We start from the raw sequence: 23,160 nt of genomic DNA, 5'->3' as shown, positions 1-23,160 counted from the left end.
GCTCTGGTTTAATATCTGCTGGGCTACTGCCAGGACAAGCCATGGCGGGAGAGACCCATTTTTTTTTTTTTTTTTGGCATATGGAAATTTATTGCTATCCTGCTTTCATCATCAAAACTTACAATCTGGGCTTCCCTGGTGGCGCAGTGGTTGAGAGTCTGCCTGCCAATACAGGCAACACGGGTTCGTGCCCTGGTCCAGGAAGATCCCACATGCGGTGGAGCGGCTGGGCCCGTGAGCCATGGCCGCTGAGCCTGTGCGTCCGGAGCCTGTGCTCCTCAACGGGAGAGGCCACAACAGTGAGAGGCCTGCGTACCACACACACAAAAAAAACAAACTTACAATCTTGGTCTTTCCTTCTTGCCTTTGTATAAGGCCAAAAGGGAGACATTGGCTACTTTGACGACCTTATGAGCGGACTCCAGGAATGTCACCAAGAGCATGACCTTTGCGACCAAATCCAGCAACCAAAACTTCATCATTTTCCTAAATGATGAATAAAATTCAAACAACAATCATTGGGTACGAAGACTCTGATTTTTTTGCCATTCTTGATGAGCTGAACCCTGACACACTTCCTGATGGCAGAATTTGGCTATTTGGCTTCAACCCCTACTTTTTCAAGCACAATTCCCTTGGCATGAGAAGCACCTCCAAAAGGGTTGGCCTTCAGGGCTGTGCCCAAATGGGCTTTCTTGTACTGTTTATCATGTCACTTCTGGTCTCATCGGTGGCTATGGAGTTTCCTGGCAGTGTGAAGACTGTGACACTTGCCCATCCTGCCAGTGCCACGGGCCTGAGTGAAAGACAAAACTTATTTATTTTAATTTTTATTTATTTAATTTATCTTGGTTGCACCAGGTCTTACTTGGGGCATGTGTGCTCCTTAGTTGTAGCATGCACGTGGGATCTAGTTCCCTGACCAGGGATCAAACCCGAGTCCCCTGCATTGGAGGGCGATTCTTTTTTTTTTTTTTTTTTTTTTTTTTTTTGTGGTATGCGGGCCTCTCACTGCTGTGGCCTCTCCCGTTGCGGAGCACAGGCTCCGGACGCGCAGGCCTAGCGGCCATGGCTCACGGGCTTAGTTGCTCCGCGGCATGTGGGATCTTCCCGGACCAGGGCACGAACCCGTGACCCCTGCATCGGCAGGCGGATTCTCAACCACTGCGCCACCAGGGAAGCCCGGAGGGCGATTCTTAACCACTGCACTACCAGGGAAGTCGTGACCCAATTTTTAATCACCTACTTTGTGTTTCAGTCTTTACTTGCCTGTGCTCAACTTTTGGTGGGAAAGATGAATAACTTGGAAGCAAGAGAACAAACTCCTTTTGGAGTGGGTAAATGTGGTATGAGATTACCAAAACCTATTCCTAGTACTAAGTAAGCTGATTTAATGCGTGAGCTTTTCTAGGTTTTGGAGCGCCAGGGGCCCAGCTTGCTGTGACCCACTGTAGTTTTGCATCTGGACCATAGATGGCACTGCTCCCTAGCAAAATGAATTTAGCTTCATCTGTAAGCCAGAGTAGTGTAGACTTTGGTTATTGGTAAATGACGCTCTTTCTCCAGTTTTGGTATCCTCCAGTTTCCAGCAGAGGTACCTGCAGCCCCACAGTCAGCTAGCTAGCTGATTGTTTATGTACCCCAAGGCAGTATTTCTCAAGACTTGGCCTGAGATACTGGGGTGCATGTTAAAAACCTTGAACTAGTAACTCCTACCTTAGGCCTGGATCAAGATCCGCACATTAGATAAGCTCCTAAGAAGGTTCTTATGCCCACCAAAACTTGACAACCATTGCCCTAAATATTGATGGGCATGAAAATAGGAAAGTTAGTAGCAAGGTAGATTTTCCTAAATGTCTAACTTCCAGTGAATAATAGAAAGAATAGAACTACCTAACTACGTACAGCCAGTACTTTATGTTCTGATCTTTCCCATACCTCTGCCCTTGCTCCTTATATCCACATTCTTCCTATCTCTTGGTCTAGCTCCATGGTTCTTCTGAGCAATTCACTGCTAATAATGGGACCTTAGCATTTTTATCAACCTGGGCTTACAGGTAATCACAACCTCCAAAGTTTTAACAAAAGGTAACCACAGGCTCCTTATCAGATGATTTCACAGACATCTGAATGCATAGCTGCTTATTAGAGTGGGAATAGACCCAGGTCATTAAAGAAGGATAAAACCTGTGTTTCTAAATTGGCAGGAGCCTTCTGTTCCTTTGGGGGGCAGCATTTGAATGTGAGATAAGAATTTGCGCAAAGCCTCTGCCCTAGCCAGGAAATGAATTCACTACCCTCTGGCAATTGCTTTCTAATCCCTACCCCATAACACTCCCTGCAGCTTATGGCCTGAAAGAAAGATTCCCTTATCTTCCATTACATTTGTCAGTCAGTAACCTGGTCAGGGAAGAGGAAAAAGAAATGTTGACAAACTTGGGTTGCCACAGAAGCCTTAAAGATAGCTTCAGATGCACCAGGAGGATATTCCTTAGTTCTTTAATGATGACTATCTCCAGCTCCCTTGTATGGCTAATAGATCTTTGCCAAAAGCACTGTCTGGCAATGAAGGGAGATGACAAAGTGATTTTATATATGTGTGTATATATATATATATATATGTATGTATATATGTATATATATGTGATAGAATTATTCCTGACCTGGTATCCCAGTTTATCTGCAAACTCCAGCACTCTTTGGATCTTTCGTTTGTTGAAAATTCATGTAATGGATGTTGGCTTTTTACCTGGGGAAGCTCACTAAGTCAGTTATTAAGGACAAGTTAGTTTGTCAGAGCAGGGAAGTTAAAACCGCTAGTCTAAGAATTATCCACATTAGTCTGATTTCAGAGTCAAAGTTCCCAAAAGGCTTACTGGGTGTGGAAAATGTGAAAGAGCCATCTCATGTGAATCTTTCACTGCAGGTCACCGCAGTGCCGTTGGATTCTTACTGCAATGACCGAAGTGCGGAATATGAGCGGCGAGTGCTGAAGGAAGGAGGGAGTTTGGCAGCCAAGCAGTGTTTGTTGAATGGGGCCCCTGAACTGGCAGCAGACTGGCTAAATCGACGGTCCCAGTTCTTTCCAGAACCAGCTGGAGGACTGTGGAGCATTAGGCCTCAGAATGGCTGGTCTTTCATCAGGATTCCAGGTGAGTCCTCCTTTCTCTTGGCATATGTTCCCAGCTTTGGCAAGGGAAGAACCAGGAAGATACTCCATGTGGTGGTTTCAGATATTCAGAATTCAAAGTTCTTGAGGTTTCTATTTCCTCTTTTACCCTTAGTGATTGTAGGTAAGAATGCTTAAGTAATTTGTGACTTGAGTGGAAACAAATTTTTTTTAGATTTCTGCCTAAATGCTCTCCTGTGACAAGCTTACAGCTGAGAGAGGAATACCACTCTTAGGGGTGGGGGCAGGGATTGTAGGGAAATAAACTTGGTAGGAAAGGCTTCAGGTCGAGTGAGTACAGTCGTCATGTGCCATTGCCAGTGGAATGAATGAGAATGTCGTCACTCACAGAAAGCCTAGTTTAAGTAGCATAAACAGTGTCCTGCACGAAGCACTAGAGATCTGAATGATAACCAGAAGAAAAACAGTGTTTTGTGCCAAAATGCTAGCGGATTCCCAGACCTACTAGAGTCAAGGTCGGGGGTTGAAAGGAAACTAGGTTTTCATTTTTGCTTTAGTGAGACTACTTTTAAGGAAAGCGAACACAGGGTTCATAGGCTTATGTTCCTTGCTTACACCTGCAGGCACACTGGAGTGGTAGCTTAAAGCTACCATGTTCGTTTCAGTTGTCCAAATTCTCTGATGCTTTGATTGTATATATCTTACTGGCACGTAAAGGAAGTAAACTAGAGTTAAGGGTTCAAAAGAGAGGCTCTGCTATTTCTAAGAGATAACTGGGTTCTAGGCTTTAAGGCCTGGCTTTTCCATTTAATGTTAACTTTGTCAGGTGTCAAGGGACTTTGGGTCAACTTGTTACTTGCTTCGGGGGTGCTTTGAACTGGAAGATACCGTTTTGTGTACAAGAGCAATATGTATATGGCCTCATATCTGACTTAAAACAGATGAAAGCAGTGGGTGAAGGTATATTGTTAGAAAATAAGGGGAAAGCCCAGGTGTAAAGCAGCCCTGAATAGTAGTAGGAATAGAGGAATAGAAGCCAGCAGGTTTGGAAACCACAGATTCCCCGGCAGAAGATGAGCACAGGTGTTAAAAGAAGCAAGATAACACCTTATTTCTTCTTTCTCCCTTTTTCATTTTGACTCCTAAGTTCCCAGTACAGAAGAAGAAGGCTTATTGCTGGCGCTGTGGGAATCTCTTGTGGCTTTTCCTGTTCTTTGAAAGAAAAATGGACCTTGTTTAAATAGCAGGAAGTGTCTGAGTTCTTTTTGCATCGATAAAAAGCACCAGCCTCACTGGCTGTTTACTGTGAGAACCAACCAGCTCCTCACTGACCCCATTGTGCTCGGTAGACTGGCTGGGCAGGGCAGTGGGGGATGGAGGGGTCACTGGAACCTGTATTTTATGTCTTTTTCCTCTATACTTTTACGTTTTCTGTTTCCCTGGGAAGGGTTGGTTTTATTATATTCCTTGAGAGACTGACCAAAATCTTCTGGATTTCACACCTTGAATGTGTCTCTGTGTTTCGCCAAGAGAAGTGTGTACAATCCCTTCAAAAGTCTCCTCTCCTTGGAAAAAGGAGATATTATTTTATCTGTTACCCTAATTTTACTGCCATTGGATACATTCATTTTGTCGGTGACCAGGATCTTATACTGTGGTCAGTAAGAGCTTGTATCTAAGTGAAAATACTGTAAGTTTGTACTGTAGGATTGTAGGAAAGATTGCAAGAAAGTAGCGTAGGTCTTTTCATTTCAACATTTTTTGAGCTTTTGTTTGAAAGAAGGGGCTAGGCACAGGTTTGACTTGGCAGAGTCAGCCTAATTTCTAGGGAATTGTGCTCTTCTTGGCTCAATGCCCTGCTTAGCAACAGGTGGTACTCTTGTCCAGTACAACTTTGGTAGCTCCTGAAAATTGGGTAATGGATGCCAGGCCCAGAAGGCAACAGTGTGCAGTGAAAGAAAACAGTTTTTTCTGCTTAAGTGTTTTAAGGCTGTTGCTGATGTCACTTTCTTCTTAGACCTTTTCCTTCAGGCAAGTCCAAAGAAATTCAGTCCATCCACTTCCACCTCCCCCACCTAAACAATAACAAACTAACAACAGGTGCGACTTCTTGCTTCTTTTAGGTGCATCAGAGTTCTCATCTAAGTGTATATTTTCATCTCTGAGTTTTCCTAATCCTAGCATCAGTTCCTTCTGCTTGCAAAGTAAAGTAGATGTGGGAAGCAGGAAGGTGTGAAAACCATTAAATCATGATTTTGAGATGAATTGAAGCTTCTGAATATTCAGACACAAGACAGATTTGTATATGCTTAAATATTTGTGTTGAGGAACTATATACGAATGGAAAGAGGAGATAAGCAGGCTGAAGAAATCTAATGTGCTTAGCTTGCCCACTGTCACTCAGTGACTGAAAAATACATGGGTTTCTTTTTTTCACTTTCCTGTGCTTTTAATGAGAAAAAAATAAACTTACTGTCTGAAGCTGATTGGTACCTCTTTGGGGAATGTTTAGGAGCTATCAAAATTGAGGGACCCCAGGGAACCCAATTAAAGAAGGGTAATTGGCAAGAAGCAACCCTTAAAGTTGTTACAGAAGCATTGCTGCCTGATCAGACTGGGAATTTATATAGGCCTCCTTGTCCGGTGCCAGCAAGAGGGCTTAGCAATCGGTTCTGTCCCAGCTGCAGTCATTTGATTGCGTTGGTAAGGAGACCAACAAGGAGAGCATTTCAATAATCTAAACAGGACCAAACAAAGAGGCTGAACAAAGGTGTGTGCCACAGTGTCAGGGAGGGGGTGGTGGAGGAAGAAATGTGGCCTGGCAATGTTCCGAAGGTGGGAAAAGGCAGGCTGCAGTGCAGAGGAGTAAACATCCAGGACCTGTAGCTATGTAGCAGAAACAGAGTGGCTGATGATTTGTTGTGGTGCTGTCAGCACATCTCTTCTCATTCGGTGTATACAATTAATTGTGCACTTGGCAGATAGTAGCGAGAACGGAGAAATGACCGTTGAAAACTTTTGGATTGCTCTCAACAGTCAGCTTCTATAGTTCAGAGGAAAAACCACAGGTTCAAACCCGAAACTAAAGGTAGACAGTATGTTTTTCTTAATAGTTTTCTTTTTTAACTTTTAGTAGTTAGCTGTGTATGTGAACTCTCTAGCCTTTCTGTCTCTCTTTTTGCATCCCACAGCCACTTGCAAACATACTCTTACATCTCCCAGCCCCTTAAGTTTCATCTCTTCCCCTCCTAGTAGCAGCAATTGTTTAGGGTATGTTTATGGACCAGTCTGCAAACAGGAAACTCTACTTCCTGAAATGTGATGGGAGTTGAATGATACTGAATGGATAAGATGAAAATTTGTGGGTTAAGTGTTCTCTAAAGATCTTTGGCTGAAATGCCTTTTTTTTTTTTTTTTTTTTAAATGGGAAGAGGAAGGAGGAAGCACAAATTAGTGAGTGAAAGCAGCTTCCATTTCACAGAAAGCCAAAGTCAGTCTTTCTGAAAAGCTGAATAAGCCCTAGTGTCTTTATTAAATTACAGCTTAGGATAATGACATTTACCAGCCAACCTATTTGAAATCATCCAAGAGAGGGAGGGGGTTTTTTGTTTTGTTTTTGTTTTTTAGTGCATTGCTTGATGTTCAAGTGTCTTTAGGGGCAGGCAAGAGCAGCCCTTGTTTCTCTACATTCTCATGCCTTTGGGAGGTAAACCATGTAGCCACAGGACTAGTAGAAACAGATACCTACAAATAAGATGAACAAAGGAAAAACAGATTTCTCAGGTCACTTACAGCAGGTTTGGCATGAATATTACTCTTAGATGTCCACATATACCTGCTGTCTCTTGAATAAAAATGTGGAGCAGGGAAACTTTCAGATGACTTAGCAGCAGATGTCTGATTGGGAACTGTCAGTTGGGAGGGGACCTACACCTCCCTACTTCAGGATTTTTCTTCCCAGAGCACTACTGGATATGATTTAACAGTGCTTTGCATTCTTCTCTAGAGTACTTTCCTGCTGTCATGATGACAAGCATCCTGGTTGCAGTAATTTTGGCTGCATACAGCTTTGCAGTGAGTGATTTTGCTGCTTCAATTAAATATAATTTCCCACTTCCCCCCTTTTCTTCTCCCTAGGCAAGGAGAGCCTCATCACTGACAGTGGAAAGCTGTATGCCCTTGATGTCCTGTTGACTCGGCTCAAGTCTCAAGGACATAGGGTCCTTATCTACTCCCAGATGACCAGGATGATAGACCTGCTGGAGGTAGGAGAAAGAACCTTGGGGACTAGGACACTTTGACATTTAAGTTGCAGGAATCATAGATGTATGACTAACGTCAGTCCTGCTTAATGGGAACCCAAAACTTTTCTTCGTGATTTGACCATCTATATGGGGAGGAGAAGCAACTCCTGGTGGATATGAAAGTGTGCCAAGGACTTCTTCCTCCTTCCTTATATCAGTGAAATAGAATCCCCCTCCTCCCTTCCTTTACTAGTGAAGAAATTCCCGAATTTTAAAGCAGATCAGATCCTAGGAATTTCTTGAAAAGTCCTCTGAAATTCTGTATGGAAAACAAGATTTGGGATTAGTTCTCTATTAGAGAGCAGCTATTCATCCTGAGTTAGTGTAGTGGTTCTAAACCTGACTACATTTTGCAGTCTTTTGGGGGAGCTTTAAAAAATACTGATGTCGGGGCTTCCCTGGTGGCGCAGTGTTTGGGAGTCCGCCTGCCGATGCAGGGGACACGGGTTCATGCCCTGGTCCGGGAAGATCCCACATGCTGCGGAGTGGCTGGGCCCGTGAGCCATGGCCGCTGAGCCTGCGCGTCCGGAGCCTATGCTCCGCAACGGGAGAAGCCACAACAGTAGAGGCCCGCGTACAAAAAAAAAAAAAAACAAAACTGATGTCCATCCTCAGAGATACTTATATAAGAAGTATGGAATGAGGCCTAGGCATTAAGATAAAAAGCTCCCAAGGTGATTCTAATATATAACCAAAGTTGACAACCATTGGATTATGGTGAAAGATACAGCTCTGTCTTACTGTGCAGGGCAGATTTTGTTTCTTTTATTACTTCTGAGTTGACATTCTCTCTACTTTCTTGTTGTTGAAGTAGTGGCTTATTATTGAGGGAGAGAAAGTCATGGACATATAAACAGAGGAGTGAAAGTGAGGACAAATAATTACAGACCACTAGAGTACGTTTTTCATGCAAGAAAGTTGGAAAGCCATCTGTTGAGAGGCTAAAGCATCTGGATGTCAGTAGTGTATAAATATTCTCATTTTTTTGGTGTGTTTTACATATTTAAGCCTTTAAATTTTAACCCTGCTACTCCAGGGACTAGTTGGTAATAAATAAGTGGAAATTGGACCATGATTATCCCTATCTAGGAATAAGAGAGTAGAGATTCTATCAGTACAGAAGGAATGAAGGGTAGCAATAGGGGAGAATTTTAGGTTCTTCAGAAGCCAAGGCTGGCTTGCTGAATTTTGCAGTAGGTTTATCTGAATTCGGTGGCAGGCTCTTAAATAATCAGGCAACTTCTTTTAGCAAGAGACATAACAAATAATATTTGAGGTCAATTTAATCACTGTGTTTTATGTTTAATAAAAAGTGTTTAGCCTCTGGAATGCTGTCAACAGGCAGAAGTTTCTACCTTTTTGTATTGTGGGTAGGTCATCTATTTCTAAATGATGGAAAAAATGCTTATAAGTGACTGTGAGTCACCATAAGAGGTGATTAAGCCGTTGTGTTTGATGTAAATCTTGACTATGTTAAAGGTCCTAACAGCAATAATCCAGAATAAAAGGACTGCCTGCATCCTTAATATTCTGTTCAGGGACTTCCCTGGTAGCAGAGTGGTTAAGAATCTGCCTGCCAATGCAGGGGGCTTGGGTTCAAGCCCTGGTCCAGGAAGATCCCACGTACTGCAGAGCAGCTAAGCCCGTGCACCACAACTACTGAGCCTGCGCTCTAAAGCCTGTGAGCCACAACTACTGAGCCTGTGCGCTGCAACAACTGAAGCCTGTGCACCTAGAGCCCGTGCTCCACAACGAGAAGCCACCTCAGTGAGAAGCCCACGTACCACAATGAAGAGTGGCCCCTGCTCGCCGCAACTAGAGAAAGCCCGCACAGCAACGAAGACCCAATGCAGCCAAAAAAAAAATTCTGTTCAAACTAAATGATGTCAACAGCCAAAACAATATGAGTAATTTTCTTTCAGTGGGACTCTTTTTAGACAAAGTGCACTTGCCTTTTCCTGAAGTCAGGAAAGTATAGATGAAATAGTAATCTTTCACTGATAAGAATTATAGAAAAGGTAATGTAATATGCTAAGGATTTTGTAAGGGAGTTAATAATCTTTTTTTATTCCAAGGCTATATATCAGTATATTATACAGTCTTAAAAGCTGATTCACATTATAAGGGAAGTTCCAAGGAAAAGGGGGTGAACCACCAAAAAATAAGCTAGCTCTGGTAGATGAAGGTGAGTGTGAGTAGGTTAAGTGATACAGTCCTGCATTTTAGTTCCTTATTCTGTATATTGCACACTTCTAGGTACTCACAAGAATCACTAAGATAAGTAATTCAAAGTCTGATAATGAGTTTTGTTCAGGATGAGTGCTGTGAACACTACCCACCAGGGTCACTTCCTGTCTGTCTATAATCCAGCAGGATTTTTAGAGGGGATGTGGACTTTGTGGGTAGGCTTAGCAATGAAGGCAGCTTGAGAATCTTCTCTAAATGTAGTTGCATCGCTCTGTGGGGAATTCTAAATTAGGGAAAAGCAAATTCAAAGCCTGAATTTCACAACTGCTAACATTCCTTAGCCATGTGTGTAACATGCTTCTAGGATGTTGAAGCCAGAAAATGTTGCAACTGTTTGTACTGAAAAATTAAAATGAAACTGTTATCTAGTTTCCTTACTACTATACTATTCTTTTTCCTTCAACATTAAATTTTAAAGTTTCTTCTTTTTCAGTCTATTTATTTGTTTTAATATTATTTACTCAAACAAACCACATTTTGTATTCCAAGAGTTTAGTCCTCCAAATATATTTTGTGGGCATAGAATTACAGTGCCCGTAATGTTTAATATTTGTCTAATCATTTATAGAAATGTAAATGTATTGTGGATTTTAGGACAGTGCAGGATTAGGTCTACTTTTCATTATCTTTTCAAAGAGTATTATGGGTTTTTCAGTCACTTTCATGATGGAAGCTTTCATTGTAAACATTCATTAGAGCCATGTTCCACTTTAAAACATGACCTAGTATTAATTTTAAAAAATACCTTGACCCTTGGCCTTGCTTCTTCATTCTCAGAGTGTTGTGGTTTTTGTTTGCTTGTTTGTTTTTTTAGATTAAAAAAAAATGTTTTCAGGATTCTCTTTTTCCCTTGACATCTTGTACCCTGTATATCAAAGATGGAAGAAAAACTTCCAGTAGAGCAGGAATTTGAGCTCACATGGGGCTGTTGAAGCTCCGCTGTGTTGCTGTGGAGCATGTCAGCATCTCTTTTATCTAACAGCCTTTTTGGGTTTTTTTTTGTTCTGTGCCTTAGCCTTGGCTATGTGTCTGTTTCTGGGACGCAGAAGAACTAAAAGATAGTAAAAATTCACACACTTTTGTATGGCCAGGATTCCATTTTGTGAAAAATACTAGTTCTAAGCACTTTGTATTTGCTCACTATTTTCTAAAGTGATTGATAGCCTCCTTCTCTTGGGCAAAAATCTGACTTTAATTTAAATTTCAAGTGAATATATCAGATCTTCTTCCAAATAGAATTCTGTATTCAGAAATATTTCATCTTGTCCCATGGTATCCAAATAGTATTTCCAGATAGGGGATTTAAAAAGGAGACTACTTAATTTCCAGGGCCAGGAATTTTTAGTGTGCCATGGGTAGAAGTCAAGGACATAAATAAGGGAGGATATCACAGGTCACTAAGTTATGTTATCAGTTTATTTTTTATTTCCTGAGTCACATACAGGGTCTTGCCTGATGGGGTACTATGGACACAGACATAGTCCCTATGCCGTTGGGATGGTGGCATCCTACTGGATGTCAGACAAAACTTTTCCCACCACCACCATTTTACCCTATAGTTTGGGATACTCCCCATCCCTCCCCATAGTTTAGTAGTTGCAGAGAGCTTTTAACTCACTGCAGATGACTTACATTATCTCTGAGTCATCTCTTTTGAGATTCATTCCTATTGCATCAAGCAACTGAGTCTGTAGTTCAAGGAAATAAGCCTCAGTATTTTCTGTGCAATACAGAAATACTTGGAAAGGGTCAGCCAACTGGTACTGTATGTGTGATTGTTAAGTACTGAAACGCAGACAAATCTTGCACTATACCAATATATGAAAATAATGCAACACAGAATTAAATACAGATAATCCATAGCTAATGATGATATTTGAGACACTGGGTTGTGTAACTTGCCTAGTCAGCAAGTACCTCACTGGGGAAGGATTCATCCCAAACAGACATTCTATCATTTATGGGCTGGGTTTTCTTAGAACTCCAAGTAACCTTTGGGAGCTGTGATTCTGAACATACAGGGAAACTGAGTATTTTAAAACTGCTCCGTGGAATGAAAAGCAAATTGGGGTCACTGTTAACTAGCGTTTTCATTAGGTCTTAGAAGTAATAGAAAGAAATGTGTTTGCTTAAAACCACACTATATTTATTCTGTTTAGTTCATTTCTTTTTCATGCCAACTATGAGCGAGGCACTGTGCTAGGCAGAGGTAAATACCAGTTAAATGTGGTCTTTGACTTTAAGAGATGAATCTAGTGAAGGATTTATGTATGTATGTATATATATATCTCACGCAAATAACTGTCAAGTGTACCCTGATACTAATGCCAAAAATAAAGCATAAAGAGAGCTGAAGATAGCAAGAGGGATGACATATTTATTTCCAACTGGGTCACTTCGGGAAGGCTTCACATACGGTGACACATGAACTGAACTTAAATAGAATTTCAGCCATGAGGAAAAAGAGCATTTCCAGACTAAGGAAGCCAGATGTAAAAAGGCACAGACGTGGAAAGGTACAAGACATTGGGCAGTGGGGAGCAGTTTAGTGTAACTGGAGCATATGGTATAGAAGAAAGGGGAATAACAAGTAGGGTGAAGGCAGATTATGGTGGGCCCATGAATGCTTTATGATTGCTCCAGAGGGCTCTATATTAGATAAGGGAAGGATAACTATCATATTTCACTTACTTGGTGCAATTTGCTTGGACAAAAGAGATGTTGTAATAGACATTGAGAGGAGCCTCACTTTTTGCCGGTGATATACACCAAAGATGGAAAGGGGCATGTCCAGGAAAATAAAGTTACACTAGGTCTGCAGGATTGTGGATCATACTGAGTCTTCCCCTCAAATTTTTTGTGACAGTGAAATTGGGTTAAAATGAACATCAGAGACAACTTTGAAATAGAGAAGAAGTCTCAGAATGGAAGGTTTGCGTTAGGGATATATAAACATTTGCCTTTATTTTTTTAAGTGCCCAGTTACCCTTTCTTTATGATGATGACGGATGGGGGTTATAGTCATAATATATTAAGAACCTTGTGGGGCTTCTCCCTCCCCTTTTTTTCCGCTAGTGGTAGTGAGCTTCTGTTCTATCTGGGAAGACGTAGGTGGAGGGGTTAAGCTAAAGGCTCTGGATCTAGTCTACTTGAGTTCCCATCCTAGCTCCATGCCTACTGCCTGTGTCACTTTAGAGACCTGCTTAACATCTGTAAGATATGGGAGTGACAATAATAACACCTACCTGAAAGGCTATAGTGAGGATTAGATAAGCAAAACCAGGTAAAATATACAGAATAGTAATTGTCACTTAGTAAATGTTCAGTAAATGCTAGTCATCATTATTATCACTACTACAAGGTGAACCTAGACCCTTTGTATTACGCCCCTGGGTGTGGGAATGTTTGATTTTATTTAGTATACTTTAAAGGATTGAGAGGCACTTGCTGAAACTATTTTGAGTTATGCTAATAGCTCTGTTCACATGCTACTGCTTAAAAAGTAGGACTTAGGGATGTGTTCCAGAACTGACCTGTCTTCTCAATTTGTATTCTAAGACAGTGGTTTTCCAACTGATGGGGTTGGGTACAGGACAGGAGACCTAGGTGTAGACATTAAACAGGTGGGACCTGGACTCCCTACCCTTCTTCATTAGCTAGAATAGTAATTTTTTTAAAACTCTATTTTATATTAGAGGGATTCCATATAAGAGTTTTCTTGAAAAAAGTGTTCCAGTGCTTTAGAAATAGCATAAGGTTATGTTCTATAACAGTGTAAATGTACTTACAAGTCACACCTGTTAAATGCAGATTTCGATTTACTAGATATGGGGTGTGCCTCTCAGTTCTGCATTTCTAACAAACTTCATGTGTTGCTCATCTGAGAGCCGTGCTGAGATAGCATGATTCTAAGGGACCCTGCCCTGCCTTCCCTCTGGAGTGGTTGTTCTCAGCTCTAGAAATAGGGTATCTATTGCAATCATCTTTGAAGCTTTTTAAAAATAAACCACTCTAGGCCCTAACCCAGACCTACAGAGTCAGAATTCCTGGGGTGGGACCCAGGAATTTTAATCCCGGCTGAAAATCAATCACTACTCAGATTCCAAGGGTACATCTTGTCCATAACCCCTTTGGCTTCTTCAATAATTTTAAAAAATAGTATCTACTAGAACTGTATAGGTCCAAAGACTTCCTAAATGTTAAAAGCCATAATTTTTATTTTATTAGTTCAAGCAGAATTAGAGCTTACTTTGGTTAGTGGTTATTGATCCACTTGAGAATACTGGTGTTCATATTTATTTAATTAAGGGAAGATACTAAATTATGAGACTTCTGGGAGGGGAAAGGTCTACATTTGGTTTCTCTTTTCGCTGCTTTAAGTGGAAAGGAATTCTTGGTTTACAAGGTTCCAAGAAATTTAATCATACTGATGGATCATTTTCTGAGCTTTTCCTAAATAACCCAAGTAGACTTGGGTTAGAAATGCCCTTGGTCTCTACAGAGTGCCAAGTGTCAGGAAGAACTGGGTAACGGTTGGCCTTTCTGTACCATAAGCCCTTCTTAATGCACAGGAGTGCTAACATGACACGGTTCCTACAAAACACAGTAAAGTCATCCAGCAAGCAGTAGTCATCCAGCAGTGGTCCTCAGGCATGGGAGTGAATTACAGACTATTGGGGGAGGAATGAGAATGCTGTGCCATCCTTGAAAGACATTTAAGGGACTTCAGTGGTGGCGCAATGGTTAAGAATCCGCCTGCGCCAATGCAGGGGACCACGGGTTTGAGCCCTGGTCCGGGAAGATCCCACATGCTGCGGAGCAATTAAGCACATGCAGCACAACTACTGAGCCTGTGCTCTAGAACCCGCGAGCCTAGAGCCTGTGCTCCACAGCAAGAGAAGCCACTGCAATGAGAGGCCCGCGCACTGCAACAGAGTAGCCTCTACTGGCCACAACTAGAGAAACCCCATGCACAGCAAAGAAGACCCAAGCAGTCATAAATAAATAAATAAAGTTTGTTTAAAAAATAAATAAAAATAAAAGACATTTAACTGCAAAACTCAGCAAATAGTTACTAATTAACCAGTCTCAGCTGCTGGCTTTGAAAAGAATATATTAAGCAAGACTCTTAAGAAGGATATTAGAAAACCTTTTGATATAGAGATTGTTAAGTGGGGATAGATTTTTTAAAATAGATTTTTAAACTAACTTTTCAAAAGTGCTATGACTACTATCAAATCATTTGTTGTTAGAATTTGTCTTATTTTAAATAGAATTAAATTTTATATTAAATCATTTGGTGTTTTTAGGATCATAGGAGAACTGAACTAAGAATGGAACAGTTCTTGAAATTAAAAATTGGAAAAAATAAGGCTTTTCTTTCCAGATGAGCATTTGGTTAAGTATCTTTCCCAAACAGCCTAGAGTTCTAGAGAGATGTCTAGGATTGCTTTGGTGTAGCCAGAATTTGTGAATGAAAGAAATACTGAATTGCATTTTTAGCTCAGTCTTTATCTTATAGATGTTTTTCTGTATTGTCAGGATATAGCTATTCCTCTGTTCTGCTTTTAACTGCTGTTTCCATGTCCATTTACTTGTTGTTTTGAAGCTATTTACTGAAATAGGATCTAAACTCAACTAAGCCTTCTGAAATCCCACTATTCCCCTGGGTGAGAGAGCAAAGCCTTAAAGCAGCAAATGGGAAAGATTCACTTCCGTTGCCTCAGTAACAGGTTGTCTGTGATCAGTGTTGGTTTGATTATGGCCTAGTATTAATATCTCTAATGTTTTTCTGACCTTGATATATAAATGATATGAACAGCAAGATCTACAAGAAGGTTTATTCATCAGTCCTGTCACTAAAGTTGGAAGTTCTGGTTCAAAAGGCAAAAGAGTGCAGTGCCTATGCAGGAAGCCCACCTTTTGGTTAAAGTTCAAATCTGTTGGCTGTCTCTCTGTAATCTAGGTATTTTGTTGTTCTGGATGGCAACATCTCCTGATTGGATTAGCTGCCCAGGTATAGTGAGCCTCTAAAGACCATCATTATGCTGTCATTTTTCATCTTCTTTCCTGAATTCCTCATCCAAAACACCCCCTACTCTTCTGCCATTAACCCATTCCCATTATAGGGCTCTACCACTAAATGTGAAGCTTGCTTTGACTGAATATTTTCTGTGATTACCAAAGCCCTTAAAGAACCACCTGGAGACAGAAGGAAATAGTGAAAAAAGGAAGAAAAAAATATATATATACACACACACACATACATACATACCTACATACATACCTACACACACACACACACACACATATATATTATATATATATATACAACTTGCTCTAAGAGTGCTGCCACACACACTGCACCAGTCATACCAAACTGTAACAACCTTCTGTGCTGAAGTACCCAGCCAGGTATAAGAGGTCCATAATGAGAATACTACAATGAAAGAACATTCGACCACAGAAAATTAATTAATAGAAATATCTCCCAAAAGTAGAAATGAATAGTCTTTTTCAATAAGAAACAGGTTTCTTTGAACTGAAAACACTGCTTCATGGTGTTTCTTATAAATAGGCAGCTGTATTAGCTTTTTATTTTTTGGTTGCCTTGGGTCTTGGTTGCTGCGCGTGGGCTTTCTCTAGTTGCTTCGAGTGGGGACTGCTCTTCATTGCAGTGCACGGGCTTCTCATTGCAGTGGCTTCTCTTGTCGTGGAGCATGGGATCTAGGCATGTGAGCTCAGTAGTTGTGGCACATGGGCTTAGTTGCTCCGTGGCATGTGGGATCTTCCCAGACGGGCTAGAACCCGTGTCCCCTGCATTGGCAGGCGGATTCTTAACCACTGTGCCACCAGGGAAGTCCCTGTATTAGGTTTTGGTAACAGTCCCTCTGCAAGTGGACTTTTTGAAACATAATCCATATAATCGGGGTAAAGAAAGGAAATCAGTGCTCATTTGGACATATCTGTAAGAGGAATTGCAACTTCCAAGAATGGAGATACATCCCCTCTATTGCATCTCTTGAAATCTCTTCATTGTTCTTAAAAGTTTTAATTCCTCTTACAGATAATGCCAAGAACATTCTCTGTCATGGAAAGTTACCTTGTCTTCTGTCATTCTGATGCTTAGGCCTCCCTTAACAGTGATGTATGCTGTGCTGGAAGAAGGGAGCTTAGGTTGTAAATTCAAGGACTTTGGTCAGCAAGAATTTGCTGGAGAGAAATCCATTGGGGTGGGTGTTGCTGAAAGAAAACTGGCTATTCCATAGCCATGAAAGACATCTGGTTTGTGACTGAAAAGCCATTTTGGTTTACAGATTTCATTTTGTTTAGTTTGTTTTTTTTACAAAACCTACAGAAATCTGCAGGAATAAGATTAGTTTCTAAGTTGAAATTGAGAGTCGTTGTAATCTTCAGGGTACCCTCTATTTTCGCACACTGACAATAAACTCATTTATGGATCAAATTCCTGTACTTCTGAGATTGCTTTCTTCTCATTCTGGATAGAATGACTTGCCCCCAGTATGGATGAGGTGGGTAGATGTTTGTGGAAATTAGAATGCAGTGATTTGCATCAAACTTATTGTATCTTTTTACTCTGATTGGCAGGAATATGTAGTTTACAGGAAGCATACCTACATGAGGCTTGATGGCTCATCCAAGATCTCAGAGAGGCGGGACATGGTTGCTGATTTTCAGACAAGGTAATGTTAATAGGAATTACAAAAATGGTCATTTGATTTTCCTCTAGTTGAGATGGTGAGTTAAAAGAAATACCAACACATCTCGGATTGTTAAGCAATCATGATCTAATCTAATCTAATCTAATCTATATATCATGATATAATCATGATATATAATTTCTGGTATTTTATGAGGTAGCTAGATCTGCTTATAGTGGTTTAGATCTGTGTGTCTGTGAAAGAGAGAGGAAATGAATAATTGGTAATTTTAGTGCCAAATCAGTGCCTGTTTCTTTGGGCAATAAAAGAAATGATTTCTGGGTATGAACCAGGATCCTTCTTATGTGAATAATATGTACATAGAAAAAAGTCCACAAGGCTATATTCCTAAATGTTAACAATGGCTATCTCTGGGTATTGACTTACAGTTGATTTTCTTTTTGTTTTTGCTTACCTATTTCATTTTGTGTAAGTTTAAAGAAAAATACTTCCGTTTTCCTGCTTTCCCTCTAATACTGTAGTAGTACAGTGCAGTATGACAAATTGTGCAATCTATTCATCTGGCAGCTCTCAGTTATAGTACTTCTCCCACCTGATAATGAGCCTATGAAATTTCAAATACTGTCTGCTGGATGCTTATGGCCTACAGAGCCATAATTATCCCAAATGCAGGTTCTCATTGTAATAAGCAGGGTCTGCTTACTGCTCTCTCCAAGGAGAAAGCCAGGGTCCGCTAGTGACAGGTCTCCTGAGCTCCACCCTTAATTTTCCTTAGACTTGGAGAACTAAGGAATAGAGTAGATCTTAATGTTCTGTAAGTCAAAACAATTCTGAATTTTTGGCCTTTAATTGTGTAGTCTGTTAATATTTAACTTTCGAATTCTTGGGTAGAAAATTAAGCACATAGCCATTTGTATTTAGGTTGCAATTTTTAGTTTCTTTCATTTCAGTTTTAAAGCATGTTTTACTTCAGCATAAAACAAATCCATAGTTCAACATAGAATGTCCTCTGATTGAGAATTTTTGCTATTGCACAGTCCTTTATAACACAGCATGGGTAAGGAGGTACATCCTGATGTTTTGGTTTACAGTATATACTCAGACCAATAACTCCTAGGTTGAAACTACTTCTGCATTCAGGTGCCTGTTTGACGAACCATGGAAGGGAAGAGCTGCTTTGGACCTATTTTAGTTTGTTACCTGAAGCAGCTGGTATAGATGACCTAACTTAGCTTCTTACCTAGCAGAAGCTTTCGACTGATTCTTTGATTATTGATTATTTGAGTTTTTGATTATTTGATTATCTCACTCAAATTGATTATTTGAGTGAGACATGTATAATCATAGTAGTACCTCCTAGCACTCCATACTGCTGTGCACCTCTCCGTACCCCCAAAAAAGTTTACCAGCTGATCTTTATCTTTCTTTGATTTTGAAATCAAATGAAATACATTTCACTATGTCCTTATCTAGTCCAACCTTCAGAGCTCCAAATGACAAGAATCTTACATACAAGATCTATAGACTGTATGTTTCCCCCAGGGTGCCTATGTTTTCTCCAGGAATGCCAGCACTTCAGTGATTTGGGCACATTGGTATGAGGCAGCATGAGTTGTGTGTTAGAAGAAAAGCCATTAAGTAATAGATCTTTTGCCTATTACTGTTTGTGGTTTTTTCCACTAGAATCTCATTTATAGCAAAGCTAATTTTTCTTTCCAGTAACAGTTGGGGCCATTGTATATTCTATAAAATGCCTATTGAGGAAAATTTGAGAAATATATGATGAAGAAAGTAAAAATCACCCACAATCCCATCACTATTAACATTTTGGTTTATTCCTTTTGTCTTTGATGTGTGTATGTAGTTAGATTTATATGTTGATACCATATTGTAGAGATGACTGTGTCCTCATTTCTTTCACTTAACAGTATATCATAAAGGTCTTCACATATCATTAAAAAAGAGTCATTGTAATCATTATTTTTAATGATCAGTATTCCATTACATTGGATATACCACCTTTCTGTTGTTAAAATGTTGAGTATCTTTGTTACAAAGCTTTGTCATCATTTTAGATTATTTTCTTAATATAGATTCAAACAAGAGAGATTATTGAGTAAAGGAATATGAATGTTTAAGACTGTGTATATTGTCATATTGGTTTATAGAAAATTCTACTGGTTTAGATTCCAATCAGAGCTGTATTATGTTGACTTCTAACAGTTTGAGCTTCTGAGTTGTAGAGCTACAATTTTTCTTCTAGCTGAAGCAATTCCCAGAAAACTGGACTGTGAGATCCAGGACTCACTACATTTTACAGTGACCTTTTAGTGGAAAAAATCAGTAGATGTATCAAATTTACTACTTCTAAAATCTGTGATTTAACTTGTGATTACTTGGGCAATCACAGTAGCACACATTAGTCTTGAAAAGCTTAGCTTAAAAGAAGAGTACTTTCACCATTAAATTATACTAGATCTACTTAGTAAATATCTTGTTTTTATGCTTTCCTGGAAAACCTTACTTGAGCATCCAAATTCTACAACTAAGAATTACTTAGGGAGCAATGAGTTTTATTTAGATACTGAGTAACAATCATTTTAACACCTGCATCTGCATCTAATATTAGGTAAAATGAAAAAGCAGACTAAAGTCTTCTTCCCTTCCTTACATATAAGCTAGATGGTAGAGTTAGGATTGTGGCTAGGAAATAATCTCCTACCTCTCACGTATAGAATCTGAACTGTGCCTATGCTGATTAGAAGCTTGTCAGGCAGGTCCCTCCAAATGGGATCTAAATTTACAGATTTGAATGGCAACAGTAGCCCAATATAGAGAAAAAGACAGGTGCTCTTGAAAACAAAAAAGCATGACTTGCCAAATATTTTCATTATTATTAATGAAAAGACATCAAAAGAAAAAATTGTAGTTTCAACTGGAAAGCCCTGTGGCTCAAAGGTCAGCCAGAGTAAACAAGAACTCCTATAAAAAGCCATTTACATTCCCTTTATACAAGATTTATTTATGAGGGATCCTTCCAGGAAAGAGTCTGACTGAGACTAAAGACTGTTTGGCCAGGATGTCCTGACTGGGTAACATTCAGAACACGTGACCAGTGCATGATCCTAGAAGCCATTCACAAGGTCTTTGCTCTGGGTTGCCTTGGCCTTTGCTTCCCTTCCTCCTACCCCATGACGTTTGCCAAATGGATCCCCCTGATTATCTGATTACTCGGGTGACCATTTGGAAAACATGAGAAAATATGAGTGTAGTGTGGATTTTTCCTTCTTGGTGAGAGTATAAAGCTCCAGTATCTTTAATTCTGGTTCTTTTTCAGTCATTCAGCAAGTCTTTACTGCAGTCAGCTACGTACGTACCCAGCACTATTTGAGTATTTTGTTGCATAGTAGCCTCAGGGGCCATTAACTAAAGAACTAAGAGTGAGACTTAGGCATGTCTTTGCTACATGATTTCATAGGCTCCTTCACAGACCCCCCCTGAAACCTGGTCTCTGTGGCCCCTTCCAAGAGACCCTGAGTTGAGATTCCTTTATAGCCCCCTAGAGGGCACCCAAACCATCATGTTCCCTTCTGGGATTCTGTTTTCTTCCTTTTAGTCAGCTCCCAAAACATCAATTCACATTATCAATACTAGATTTATTAAGTAGAAAGGAACTTCTCAACAGTTCAGTTTAGATGTGTTTTTGTTTACATATGATCCAACAGTGTGATCCAGGATGGACACTGATTTCTTTGATTTTTAATCACCCAGGGTTCCCATAATCCTTATTTTTCCATTACAATATGATAAAATTACATTGAATGCAGCCAAACGTTGCTACTTAACCATCTACCTCATCATTAAAAGCATCTTCTGAATAAATAGTTAATATCCCCCCAAAAACATTTTCCACCGTTAATGTTTCTAAGATTTGCTACTAATTTATTTTTACCTATATTCCTTTCTCTAGTGTTTTTTTCTGTATGTAGTGCTTGTTTGTGAATGATTACATCTGGGGACTTATCTCTCTGACTGTCCAGACTATGGAAATGACCCATCTTTTTGCCTCTACTCTTTTACTATAGATCCCAGCTGCCTTCTGTTTCCCTCCCTGTGCCATCCCTGTTCCCCCATCCCCACACCAACAAAAAGTCCTAGGCATTGGGTGACTCCATCAGCTCTTACACAGATATTGGAGAGAAGCCTCTGACCCCTGCCTCTGTGTCCACAGAGCAGGAAAGAGAGATGTATGGGACTGAGCAATCTTCCTAAGGCCAGAGTGGGAAGGATTATTCTATAGAGATTAGTATGGCCCTGGAAGGCTACATCAGTTTTTATTTGAAGCCTTATTGTGGTTAAATATTCTCCCATGGGCTGTGAGGTATCAAGCTTCCATTTATATCATCCCATATCTATGGGAAAATGTGTTTGTAAACTGGCAGATGCCTTCTAACTTTTTGGTTTGCCCTTTATGATTTAACCATGAAAGATGACATCTCATAAATAAAATTCTGAAATATTAAACTTCATGATAAAATTCAAGGATAAACGAGCAGAACTTTCATGAGAGTACAATACTTTTGGAATTATGCCCTACAAGAGGCCTCACAACATGATCTGTTATCCATGTCTGCCTCTAGAAAAGCTGTGTTTAATTGAAAGCAAATTAATGGACAGATTTCTACTAGGACCTACCCAGCTTAGGGATTAACCAGGATACTTACTTCAGAATAGTTCCTTCACTGGTATTCATGTTTGCCATTGATATGTCATCATTTAGTCACTTCAGCTATATTCAGAGCATCCTCATTTTATAGCACAGGAAACAGACCTTTAGCAGCCAAGTGACTTTACCAAGGAAGAACAGCATTAAGGGATGAGAGCATCCTGATGTCAGTGTATTTCTTTTTTCTTTCTTTTTTTTTTAAACTGGAACCCACAGAATAAAATTCATCTTACATTGGGATTTAATACATATCTACCATATCTGAAATCACAAAACAATACTTATCCTTATGACCTTTGTTGTATTATAATATTTTCTAATCTGTTCTATTTCTTTCTTTAATTTATGTGGTCCAGACCCACCAAACTGATTTCATGACCAATGATAGGTGTGACCTGCAATTTGAATAACACTGATTGAATTTCTACTTTTATTCCTCATTATAGTCATGGAGAAAGGGGGTGAGCAGCTTGATTTAGAGGGCTGTAAAGTTTGTTCACCAGTATAAAGCAGTCCCTTTCCCTTAGAAGTGTTCTGGAAAATAACCTCAGGTGGCAGGAACATGAAAATGCAAGATAGTCTTGAAATATATTTATGTTATCTGCAGGAACTGGGCTCAAACTGAGCCCCTAGTTGTATGTGTATACATAGATAAATCTTACAGTCAAAGAGTGCTCTTTGTGATCTGGCATGGCCCTTTGTTCCTAGAAGATATTCAGTGAATATTTGCTGCCTGAATGAATGACAGTGGTACCTACTGATTTATTTGTAATTCTGTTTTTCTTTAATAGAATGTAGGATGTAGAGGGAAAATGAGAAAACTGTCTTGTTTCTGTTAAGGGTTATGTTGGCATTTGTCAAAAAGTACTTTAATTTCAGCCTGTCTTCATGGATTGATCCTAATTTCAACGTAATACTTAGAAGTCATAACCTGAGTCTTAATCCTGACCTCAGGTCATTTTTCTGGGACTAACTTTCTTCATATGAATTTGAGTGCTTTGGAGTTAAAATCATTAGTTCCCAGATTGTTGGAAGTCATGATTCTTTGGGGAAACACCAGGAAATACTGAC

The 23,160-nt window shown here is 39.9% G+C and overlaps 1 protein-coding gene and 1 pseudogene across 3 annotated transcripts in view; one reads left to right on the top strand and one right to left on the bottom strand.

Moving 5' to 3' along the window:
* The window catches only part of INO80 (INO80 complex ATPase subunit), a 132,234-nt gene that overhangs the window by 88,297 nt on the left and 20,777 nt on the right, over nt 1-23,160 (top strand). For all 3 annotated transcript variants that reach the window (XM_059057995.2, XM_059057994.2, XM_059057993.2), the window contains exons 26-28: nt 2,927-3,152; nt 7,268-7,395; nt 17,290-17,384. In XM_059057995.2, coding sequence (XP_058913978.1) covers nt 2,927-3,152; nt 7,268-7,395; nt 17,290-17,384 — 449 coding nt within the window. The remainder of the gene's footprint in view (nt 1-2,926; nt 3,153-7,267; nt 7,396-17,289; nt 17,385-23,160) is intronic.
* LOC131752056 (small ribosomal subunit protein uS12-like) lies at nt 339-778 on the bottom strand (annotated as a pseudogene).

Source organism: Kogia breviceps, chromosome 3 (assembly GCF_026419965.1).
Source record: "Kogia breviceps isolate mKogBre1 chromosome 3, mKogBre1 haplotype 1, whole genome shotgun sequence".
Taxonomy (NCBI): Eukaryota; Metazoa; Chordata; class Mammalia; order Artiodactyla; family Physeteridae; genus Kogia; species Kogia breviceps.
Note: the sequence above shows the minus strand (reverse complement) of the source record. Positions and strands in the feature narration are given on the sequence as shown.